This window comes from Cicer arietinum, chromosome 4 (genome assembly GCF_000331145.2).
Source record: "Cicer arietinum cultivar CDC Frontier isolate Library 1 chromosome 4, Cicar.CDCFrontier_v2.0, whole genome shotgun sequence".
NCBI lineage: Eukaryota > Viridiplantae > Streptophyta > Magnoliopsida > Fabales > Fabaceae > Cicer > Cicer arietinum.
Genome location: NC_021163.2, coordinates 44995803 through 45007382, shown reverse-complemented (window position 1 = coordinate 45007382; position 11580 = coordinate 44995803). Strand labels below are relative to the sequence as shown.

General features: G+C 35.1%; 1 protein-coding gene across 1 annotated transcript in view; it reads left to right on the top strand.

Moving 5' to 3' along the window:
* The window catches only part of LOC140920077 (uncharacterized), a 13444-nt gene extending 1870 nt beyond the window's left edge, over positions 1-11574 (top strand). The window contains exons 2-5 of the mRNA XM_073367389.1: positions 3108-3181; positions 3281-3360; positions 6472-6827; positions 10496-11574. Of these exons, the coding sequence (XP_073223490.1) occupies positions 3108-3181; positions 3281-3360; positions 6472-6827; positions 10496-11574 (1589 nt within the window). The remainder of the gene's footprint in view (positions 1-3107; positions 3182-3280; positions 3361-6471; positions 6828-10495) is intronic.
* The last annotated feature ends 6 nt before the right edge of the window (positions 11575-11580 follow it).

The window sequence follows — 11580 nt, the reverse complement described above, 5'->3', positions numbered from 1 at the left end:
CCCTTAATTGTATGAGTTTGCTTGATCTGGTTGCCAAAGCAGGGTAAAATCCATACCTTTAATTTATACAATGAACACACCTCTTCTTCATTTTAGCTTATATATTAGAAGACAAAATCAACGTGAAGGGGAGAGAGATCATGAGGGGTTGATTTTACAAAAAAAAAAAAGATTGCAACTAAAAAAAAGTTTTGTTTGTTTGTTGTTTCTAATATAAAGAATGAAGAAGAAGGATACACCACCTTCACCGCCTCTATTCTTATCCAAAAGGGTATTTTCTCATTCTGTTTATAATGTACATTATTGAAAGATGATATTTTTGTGTTGATGTAAGGTTTAAATAGTAGTGTTTTGTTTGAGATTAATGTTTGATGTGAGTTTGGAAATCTGTTTTATTTTTTATGTGGTTTCTGTAAAAAAAAATAGATGTTGGTAATAGATGTTTGGTTGAAAATCCGTTTCATATCTTGTTGTGCTTGAGAAGAAATACATTATTATATGTATTTATTTCATTTAATGTTGATGATTCTATTTAATATAAGTAATTATAGGCACAATTAAAAGGTTATAAATATTATTTATTTTATATTATATTATATTTTTTTTGGTGCTATTTAATATTAAAATGAATTTTAATTTTTAACTTATTAAAATACAAAATAATTTAATAGAGGATTACATTTGTAATTAGTATAATTTTTTATTTTAAGCCACAAGTTCATATATTTTTCTTTTTGCTATTTTATTTTTGTGTTTATTATTAATTTTATTTTGAATAATCATTTAAATTTATATTTAGTATCATTTTTATTAAAAAAATAAAATAAAATAAAATAATAACAAATATTTCATGAAAAATTAACTACATGTGACATCTTTTTAATCTTTGAGTTATTAGAACACAAATGGTGACAATTTGATGGTTCTAAATCTCATAATTGCAAATAAATTAATAAACTAAAAATTCATAAACAAATTAATCATAAAAATTATTTAAAGTTAATTAAAATATTTTAATCTCGGAGTTACATAATACAAATTATATATTTTGATAACTCTAAAACTTATTTTAAAAAATTTATTTAATTATTATTATTATTATTATTATTATTTTAATCTTGGAGTTGTTAAGATACAAATTAAACTATTTGTTTGTTTTGAAATTCAATTTAAAAATAAAAAATAAAATATTCTTAAGAGGATTAAATTAGATGTGACATCTTATTACTCCTTGAATTTTGAGACACAAGTTGTACAATTCGATCGTCTTAAAATTCATATTTTAAGATAATTATTCAAATCAAGCAAGTTTATTTCTTTATGTTTTTTATTTTTTTTTAAATAACAAAAATACAATTTATTTAAAAGCAATCAACACATCCACATTTTTTACCAAGAACTACGTAGCTTTGATTTCTCCATCGCACTGGGAGATACATAGGAGCAAAATCACACTCTTGTCAAGCACACTAATAAAAACTTTCTTTTTTGTTCTACTATTTTTTAAGACACTTTTATCTCAAAAATCACATTTATAAAAAAATTTTATATTCATATTTAATAATAAAGAGGAATAAATATATATTTAAGTTGATATAATTTTGCACAATTAATTATAGGTAACCGTTTTTTAGCGGATGTCGTAGGGTGCTAATACCTTCCCTACGCATAATCGACTCCCGAACTCAAAATCTGGTTTCAAAGACCATTTTTTATATTTTTTATATTTTTAAGGGTTTCCCAATATTTTCCCTATTTTTAAATAAATTTTGGTGGCGACTCCATTGAATTCGAGGAAAACTCGAAATTTTAGGCCGCGACAGCTGGCGACTTCACTGGGGATATTTCGAGAGTCAAGCCTAAAAATTAATTGTGCATAATTTTTTAACTTTTTTCTATATTTGTTTGTTTTTCATTTTCATTTTCTTTGTGTTTTTATTTCTTAATAAGTATTAGTTGACATTATAATATTCTTTTAGGCTAGTAGATTATTTTTTTATTTTATGTTATTTATTTATTTATTTATTACATGTATATATGTTTTGTTAGTATTATGGAGTTATTGAATTATGCTTATTTAGCACCTACACTTTAACTAAGACACACACTTATGAGTGGAACCTTCTACCCGGGTTTGAACAAAACTTAAGCTTAGTTTTGAGATTGCGTAGTGGTAGCCTTCTGGATGTACATCCTGTTTGGTTAACATGAAGATCTCACCTAGAGTTTGATGTTATCGAGGTTATTGTCACTTCAAATAGTTTACCTATTATTGTTGACAATATTCTAAAATAGGATTATTGGCTCTAGGAACCGTGTTTAGAACCATAAAGCCTCCCTTGTGAGAGTCTCACTACATAAGCCAATAGATCCTTTCATTGTAAGAATATCCATAAAAACCAAAAAAATATCTCATATATTCAAGACTTTATATATATATATTAGTTTCATTCATATCTCATGACTTTTTTTTTCTCTCTTTCTAAGGAAAAAATAAAACATAATAGCATTTTGCATAAATTTTCAGGATTTTTTGGGAATCATACAAACTTTAAGTCACGTGTTATTTAAGTGGACAATGGGATCGGAAAAAAGAAAAACTTTACTTTTAAAGTTCAAGCAACCTGATTTGAAGAGTTTAAGAGACATCAGCAATCAAATGAAAACTATACAACGTGAGAGTTTCTTTCACAAATATGGGAAAATTCTAAATATCTTGGCAGTGAATGTGCAAACAGGGGCCCTCACGGCATTCGCTCAGTATTATGATCCTCTCTTAAGATGTTTCACCTTCCAAGACTTTTAGTTGGCCCCGACATTAGAGGAATTTGAGCGAATATTGGGTTACTCCTTAGAGAAAGGAAATCCTTATCGATATACGGGGCAACCACCGAGTTTGGATGCAATTTCTGAGGTGTTAAAAATCGACATAAGAGAGTTGGCAAGTACAAAAGAGGAAAAAGGATTCATTCATGGTTTTTCAAGAAAATATCTAGAGCAAAAGTGCTAGGATTTAGCCGCTAAAAAATAATGGAATGCTTTTATAGATGTTTTGGCTCTAATTATCTATGGTATTGTTTTATTCCCAAACCTTGATAATTTTGTAGAATTTGCTGCCATCAATATCTTCTTAGCTTTAAACAAACATAAACAAAACCTAGTTCCTGCGGTTCTTGCTGATGTATACTACTCTCTGCATATGCGACACGAGAAGAAGGGGGGAACAATTTTGTGTTGTGTTCCAGTGTTGTATACTTGGTTTGTGTCTCACATGTTCAAGAAAGGGTATAATGTTGGGGTTAAGAGCAATCGTGAATGGGCTCAAAGTATAGCTAGTCTTACTGGAGATACAATTTCACGGTACTATAGAGAACAAGGGGTGGAATAGGTAATATGTCGATGCAGAGATTTTCCAAATGTACCTCTCATGGGAACGAAAGGATGTATTAATTACAACCCAATGGTAGCTCTAAGACAACTCGGCTACCCCATGTTGGATAAACCAGATGATAGGTCATTGGAGGCTTTTGTTTTGCACAATACGGGTATAGTAGACCCACCAATGTTGAGAAGGATAAGTTGAGCTTGGGAGTTGATCATTAGAAAAGGAAAAATACTCGGATGTAGAAGTTGCAGTACAAAAGAACCCTATCAACAATGGGTAAAGAAAAGAGTCCAAGAAATCAAGCTGCCATTCCACAGTACACCCTCAAATGATCAGGAAATGCCTGAACCTATCCTTGTTAAATGAAGAGATAGAAGAACTCAAAGCATCATTGCTAAAATCTGAAGAGGAGAAAAAAGAGCTACAAACGAAGTTAGAAAAAGTCACCCAAAAGAATGAGAACTTACGATCAGAAAACACATGTAAAAGTCAGTTTATCGAATTAAACAACAAGAGGTTGAAAATTGAAAAAGGAAATAAACTTGACATACAAGATTGTTTAAGAGGAGCAAATGAAGACTTAGATGTGCGAAGGCAAGAAAGGAATGCAGCTATTGAAGAAGCCTATATGTGGAAGCAATTGTGGACAAAATCAGCAAGCTCTGAGAAGAACATAAAAAAGGATTTTGAAGATTTAAAGAAACAACTGAAAGAAATGGTAGATAAATATGAGAGTCAAGTAACGAATGAGAGGAAACAAAAGGAAGAAATCGAAGAATTACTCTCAAAACACCAAGATGCACTAAAAGCAGAAATGGAAGCTTCTAGTGAGTTGAAGAATTACATTGATTATCAAGAAAAGATCTATAATGACTTGAAGGATGAAACCATATACTGGGAGGAGCGTTTCATGGTGTTGCTTGGGCAATTGAAGAACCAAGAGATTTATAAAGAGTTGGAAAATAAAGGCAAGCATTGGAAAGATTGCTTTTAAAAATTAGCAATGCTAGCTAATCAGACAATCATAAAAATTCCAAAACATCTCAGAGAGATTGATGCAGTAATGCATCCACTCAACTCTCCAATCAAAGTCTACAAGTTCGTTGAATATTGCAAACATTTAGTAGAAGAATTGGAGGAGAAGATTGGTTGTCCTATTGAAAAAAATGATTGAAATACCATAGTCGATGTAGCTTTTTAATTTAAATGCAATGTACTTTTTCTCATCAATGAAGGATTTGTTGTTTTGTTTATCGATTCCCATATTCTTCTTTCATTAATAATTCGTGCAAGACTTATGATTCCCCAACATCCAAATGTAAAAAAAAAATAATAATAATAATTGAATTTTCATTCCATTCATGTTTAATACATACTCATAATTTTTTATTTATTTAAAAAAAACACAGAAAAAATCAATAAAGTTGTTTCCCCGACATCCTTATCGGACTCGTGCAAACTCGAAGATCATGGAAGAACTTGAGCAAAATCAAGAGGTGATGAGAATGGATGTCAACCAATTGAAGGATAAGGTTGATCAAATCTTAGAAGCTATACAGGCTTTGTCAAGGAAGGGGAATACATATGAGAATCCTCCGACTGCAAATGAAGAACACCAAACCAGTCATTCTCACCCACCAGGCTTTACCCCGACTACCCAACAACCTCGTACAACAACTATGCAATTTCCCATGTACGGTCTTCCACCCGGTTATACTCCACCTTTAGTTGTCAACCCCCAAAACCCAAACCAATCACAAATTCCATCTCCTCTGGGCTATCTGCCACCCCAAAACACTCAACCCTCAGAAAATATTCCATATATTGCACCCCAAGTACCCCATTTCGATACTAATGGAAATTTCCATCAACCTCACATTTGGGATGATACACAATCAAAGGAAAAATTCCATGTCTTGGAAGAGTGAATAAAAGCTATTGAGGGGTATAATGTTTATGGCCTTGAAGCTTTCGATATGTGTTTGGTTCCTGATGTGACTATCCCTCCCAAATTCAAGGTTCTTGACTTTGAAAAATACAAGGGAAACACATGTCCTAAAAGTCATCTAACTATGTATTGCAGAAAAATGGCATCTCATGCTCATAACGATAAACTTCTCATTCACTTTTTCCAAGACAGTTTGAGTGGGGCATCGTTAAGTTGGTATATGCATCTTGAGCAAAATCAAATTCGTTCATGGAAGGACCTAGCTGATCCTTTTTTGAAGCAATACAGGTACAACGTTGACATGGCCCCTGATAGGATGCAATTGCAAAATTCCTTGAAAAAAGACAACGAAGCTTTCAAAGAATACGCACAACGGTGGAGGGAAATGGCCTCACAAGTAGAACCTCCATTATCTGAAAGAGAAATGGTTGGTATGTTTATGGATACTCTCCAGTCACCTTTTTATGACAGGATGATTGGGAGTATGTCATCAAACTTTTCTGACCTTGTCATGATAGGAGAAAGGATAGAAAGTGGGATGAGGAGTGGCAAGATCGTATGTGCAGCAACTAGCGTGAAACGACCCCAGACGACATTCACAAAAAAGAAAGAAGGAGACGCTAACACTGTAATGGTAAACCCCAGAGTCTTCTATTTTCCACCCATCAATTCTTATCGATCCCCAAATTTCCAGCCCCCGATACCACAAACTCCTTACATCCCTTATCCATATGTGGCCGCAACCACACAAGCTTCATACCCTCAATATCACCCTTCAAGACCACCTTTTTATCAACCACCACCTACCGCATTTTCCCCACAAAATCAATACCCAATCTCGAATCACTACATACCACCTATCAATCGAGAAAAAAGGATAACTCATTTTGATCCAATTCCGGTCATGTATAGCCAATGAAACCTCTTGAACCACCATTTCCAAAATGGTATAATCCAAATGCCAAATGTGAATATCATGCAGGAGCCGTTGGGCATTCCATCGAAGATTGTCAAGCCCTAAAATCTAAAGTGCAAGAATTGATTAATGCAAAATGGCTTACCTTCAAGGAGGACAATCCCAACATAGGGAGCAATCCTTTGCCAGGCCACGGGAATGCCTCTATGAATGTCATTGAAGATGGGATAGACCAATAGGCAATAGATGGTCATGTATTCACCATGGGGTCGTGTGTGGAAATGCAATAATTGTCCAAACACCAATCCCTTTTCCTTATGGAAATACCAAGGCAGTATCGTGGAAATACGAAGCTACATCCCACTTGGCATATCATCAACCAAGTGATGGTTGTGAACCTAAAGGAACTGATGTCACTAACGTCTCAGGGATTGGTGGAATGACTCGGAGTGGTCGAGTATACACTCCTGAACAACTTAGGAAAAAGGAGGTTCATGGAAAAAAAGGGAAAGAAGATATGTATCATTCCATAAAAGGACAAGAGACCAGCAAAAAGACGGTGTCTGAAGAAGAAGCTAGTGAATTTTTGAAGTTTGTCAAGCAAAGTGAATATAAGGTAGTGGATCAGCTAAATCAAACCCCTTCTAATATATCAATACTCTCCTTGTTATTAAACTCCGAAGCACATAGAAGAGCACTTATGAAAGTTTTAAACGAGGCCCATGTTACTCACGATATCACTGTCGATCAGTTTAATGGAGTTGTCGGTAACATCACTGCTAGTAGTTGCCTGAGTTTTAGTGATAATGAATTACCAGCTGAAGGGACAGAGCATATTAAAGCACTGCACATCTCTATGAGGTGTCACGATCATATTCTTGCACGAGTGCTAGTAGATAATGGTTCATCATTAAATGTCATGCCTAAATCTAACATCACTGCTAGTAGTTGCCTGAGTTTTAGTGATAATGAATTACCAGCTGAAGGGACAGAGCATATTAAAGCACTGCACATCTCTATGAGGTGTCACGATCATATTCTTGCACGAGTGCTAGTAGATAATGGTTCATCATTAAATGTCATGCCTAATTCGACACTGTCAAAACTATTTGTTGAGGGAGCCTGTTTGAAGCCTAGTGCTTTGGTGGTGAAAGCGTTTGATGGATCTAGAAGACAAGTGGTTGCTGAGATTGACCTGCCAATTCAAATCGGACCCCACATCTTTGGGATAACCTTCCAAGTATTGGATATTAAATCGGCGTACAATTGTCTTTTAGGGAGACCATGGATTCATGCTGCTGGAGTAGTGACATCCACTCTCTATGAAAAGCTAAAGTTTATAGTGAACAATAAGCTGGTAATAATATATGGGGAAGAAGATATGATAGTAAGTCATTTATCTTCTACAGGTTACATTGAAAACACGGAGGAAGCCATAGAGACTTCCTTTCAAGCATTAGAAATTGCCCATGTCATCTTCATGGGTGACGAATATCGTTTAAAAGAACCAAAGCTATCTACCACATCATTGAAGTCTACCAAATCCATGTTAGAAGGAGGAGTTTTTGTTAATTTAGGGAAGTTGATAGAAATACCAGAAAAAAACAATAGGTACGGGTTAGGATATGTACCTACTCAAGCTGATGAAGAAAAGGCTGCGAAGGAAAAAAGAGAAAACAAGGTGACTCGTTGGGAAAACTGGATACCGAATTCACAGAAGATTCCTATTTGTGACATTCGCCAAAATTTTCAAAACGCCGGAATAATATATGCTGATCAAGTGGCTGTTGTGGAAGAGGATCATGGTGATGATGATACCCTCAAGCTAGTGTACCCTTGTCCTCCAAACACCAATCTCAACAATTGGAAGATCATCGAGTTTCTCGTGTTTGTTAATTCGTGTTCAAAGTAATTATGTATTTTTAACTCCTTTTGCTCTGCCCAAGGCTATAAGGATAACTAATTAGGGCATATGTATTTCAATTCCGTACTTATTATCAATAAATGCATTTTTGAATTCTCCAACTGGTTTTGTTTTTTTCTCTTTTCTCTTTTCTCTTTTCTCTTTCTTTTGGCAATCCTTATTCATATATTTTTTTTTCCTTTTTCTTCTTAATTTAAACAATGCAGAGTTGAAAATGAATATGTTGAAAATAGCAGCGCTAGAACCATTTCTTGTAATTTTGAACGTCTGATTAATCATGTTGATGAGGATTGTGAAGACGGTTGTGAGCTTCCCCCAGAACTAGAAAACCTAATTGAACAGGAAGCTAAGATAATTCAACCCTATCAAGAACCTGTTGAGGTGATCAATTTAGGGACTGAGCATGATAAAAAAGAAGTTAAAATTGGTATGTCTATGAAAGAAAGTGAGCAAGAAAAGTTGGTTAAACTTTTAATTGATTATGTGGATGTCTTTGCATGGTCATATCAGGATATGTCCGGGCTAGATACTAACATAGTTGAACACAAGATACCACTCAAGCCTGAATACACTCCAATTAAACAGAAGTTGAGAAGGATGAGACCTGATATGTCACTTAAAATTAGAGAATAGGTCAAGAAGCAATTTGATGCTGGTTTCTTAGCAGTAGCAAAATATCCTCAATGGGTGGCTAATATTGTACCAGTTCCAAAGAAAGATGGAAAGGTTCAAATGTGCGTTGATTATCGGGATTTAAATAAAGCTAGTCCTAAAGATGATTTTCCTCTACCTCATATTGATGTCCTAGTGGATAGCACTGCTCAATACTCTCTTTTCTCCTTCATGGATGGTTTCTCAGGGTACAATCAAATCAAGATGGCTCCCGAAGATATGGAAAAAACTACGTTCATCACACAATGGGGGACTTTCTGCTATAAAGTGATGCCATTTGGATTGAAGAATGCCGGGGCAACCTATCAAAGAGCAATGGTAACCTTGTTTCATGACATGATGCATAAGGAAATAGAGGTTTACGTGGATGATATGATCGCAAAATCTCGAACTGAAGAAGACCATGTTGTTAACCTTCAAAAGTTATTTGAGCGACTAAGGAAGTTCAAACTTCGTTTAAACCCTGCTAAATGCACATTTGGTGTAAGATCAGGCAAATTACTTGGGTTTATCGTTAGTCAAAAAGGGATAGAGGTGGACCCAGATAAAGTAAGAGCAATACAAGAAATGCCGGCTCCACGCACTGAAAAAGAAGTTCGTGGCTTTTTGGGTAGATTGAATTACATTGCAAGGTTTATATCGCACCTCACCGCTACATGCGAGCCGATTTTCAAATTGTTGCGCAAAGACCAAAAGGTTGAATGGAATGAGAATTGTCAAAAAGCTTTCGAAAAGATTAAGCAACTTGGTTGGTGTCTAAAATGGACCCAATTAAGTACATCTTTGAGAAACATGCTCTTACTAGAAGGATCCCCCGTTGGCAGATGTTGCTATCAGAATACGATTTGGTATATGTTACACAAAAATCTATCAAAGGAAGCACACTAGTAGAGTACTTAGCCCAACAACCGGTAGAAAATTATCAATCAATGCAATGTGAATTCCCCGATGAAGACATAATGACTTTAGTTGAAGAGACGGAATCATCTAATAAAGAAAAATGGAGGTTGGTGTTTGATGGTGCCTCTAATTCGTTAGGGCATGGAATTGGAGCCATTTTGATTTCTCCAGAGAACCAGTTCACTCCATTTACGGCTAGGTTGTGTTTTGATTGTACAAACAATATTGTAGAATATGAAGCATGTGTTATGGGCATTAAAGCAGCTATCGAATCAAATGTAAAATTTCTTGAGGTATATGGAGACTCATTGTTGGTCATCCATCAGACGAAAGGAGAGTGGGAAACGCGAGATTCTAAATTGATTCCGTATCACACCCATATCAAAGAATTGACAGAACACTTTGAGAAGATTACTTTTCACCATATCCCTCGAGAAGAAAACCAGTTAGCTGACGCCTTGGCCACTTTGTCGTCAATGTTCAAAATAACCACTAATCAAGACGTGTCGGTCATAAAAATCCAACAACGAGATAAACATGCATATTGCTTATCAATAGAAGAAGAGTTGGATGGCAAGTCGTGGTTTTATGACATCAAATCATATGTTAAGAATAAGGAATATCCATTGGGTATTTTAGAGAACGACAAAAGGGTTTTAAGGAGATTGTCAATGAATTTCTTCTTGAACGGTGATGTGCTTTATAAGAGAAATCATGATATGGTTCTCCTCAGATGTGTGGATAAAGCAGAAGCAGAGAAAATTATCCAAGAGGTTCACGAAGGTTCTTTTGGAACTCATGCAAATGGGCACACAATGGCAAGAAAAATCTTAAGGGCTGGCTACTACTGTTTGACCATGGAATCCGACTGCTTTAGTCACGTAAAGAAATGTCATAAATGTCAAATCTATGCTGATAAAATACATGTACCACCCACTTCTTTGAATGTTTTAACATCACCATGGCCATTTTCAATGTGGGGAATGGATGTTATTGGACTCATCGAGCCTAAGGCTTCAAATGGACACCGGTTTATCCTAGTAGCTATTGATTATTTCACAAAATGGGTTGAAGCCGCTTCTTATGCCAATGTGACGAGAAGTGTGGTTGTCAGATTCATCAAAAGAGAATTGATTTGTCGATATGGATTGCCAAATAAGATAATCACTGATAACGCGACTAATCTGAATAACAAAATGATGAAAGAGTTGTGTGATAATTTCAAAATTCAACACCATAATTCTTCTCCATATCGTCCGAAAATGAATGGGGCTGTAGAAGCAGCAAATAAGAATATCAAGAAGATCATACAGAAGATGGTGGAGACATATAAGGATTGGCATGAAATGCTTCCCTTTGCATTACATGGCTATAGAACCTCTGTTCGTACCTCAACAGGGGCAACTCCTTTCTCATTGGTGTATGGAATGGAAGCGGTACTTCCCATCGAAGTCGAAATTCCCTCAATCAAAGTCCTGATGGAAACAAAACTAGAAGAGGCAGAATGGGTTCAATCACGATATGACCAATTGAATCTCATAGAAGAAAAAAGAATGATAGCTTTGTGTCATGGTCAACTATATCAAAAAAGACTCAAAAAAGCTTACGAGAAAAAAGTCCGTCCTCGAGAGTTTCGAGAAGGAGAATTAGTGTTGAAGAAAATATTGCCCATAAAAAAAGATTCTCGGGGAAAGTGGACTCCGAACTACGAAGGACCATATGTTGTGAAAAAAGCTTTCTCTGGGGGAGCTCTAATACTCGCAGAAATGGATGGAGATGAGCTTCCACTTCCAGTAAACTCAGATGCAGTCAAAAAATATTATGCTTAAAAAAAA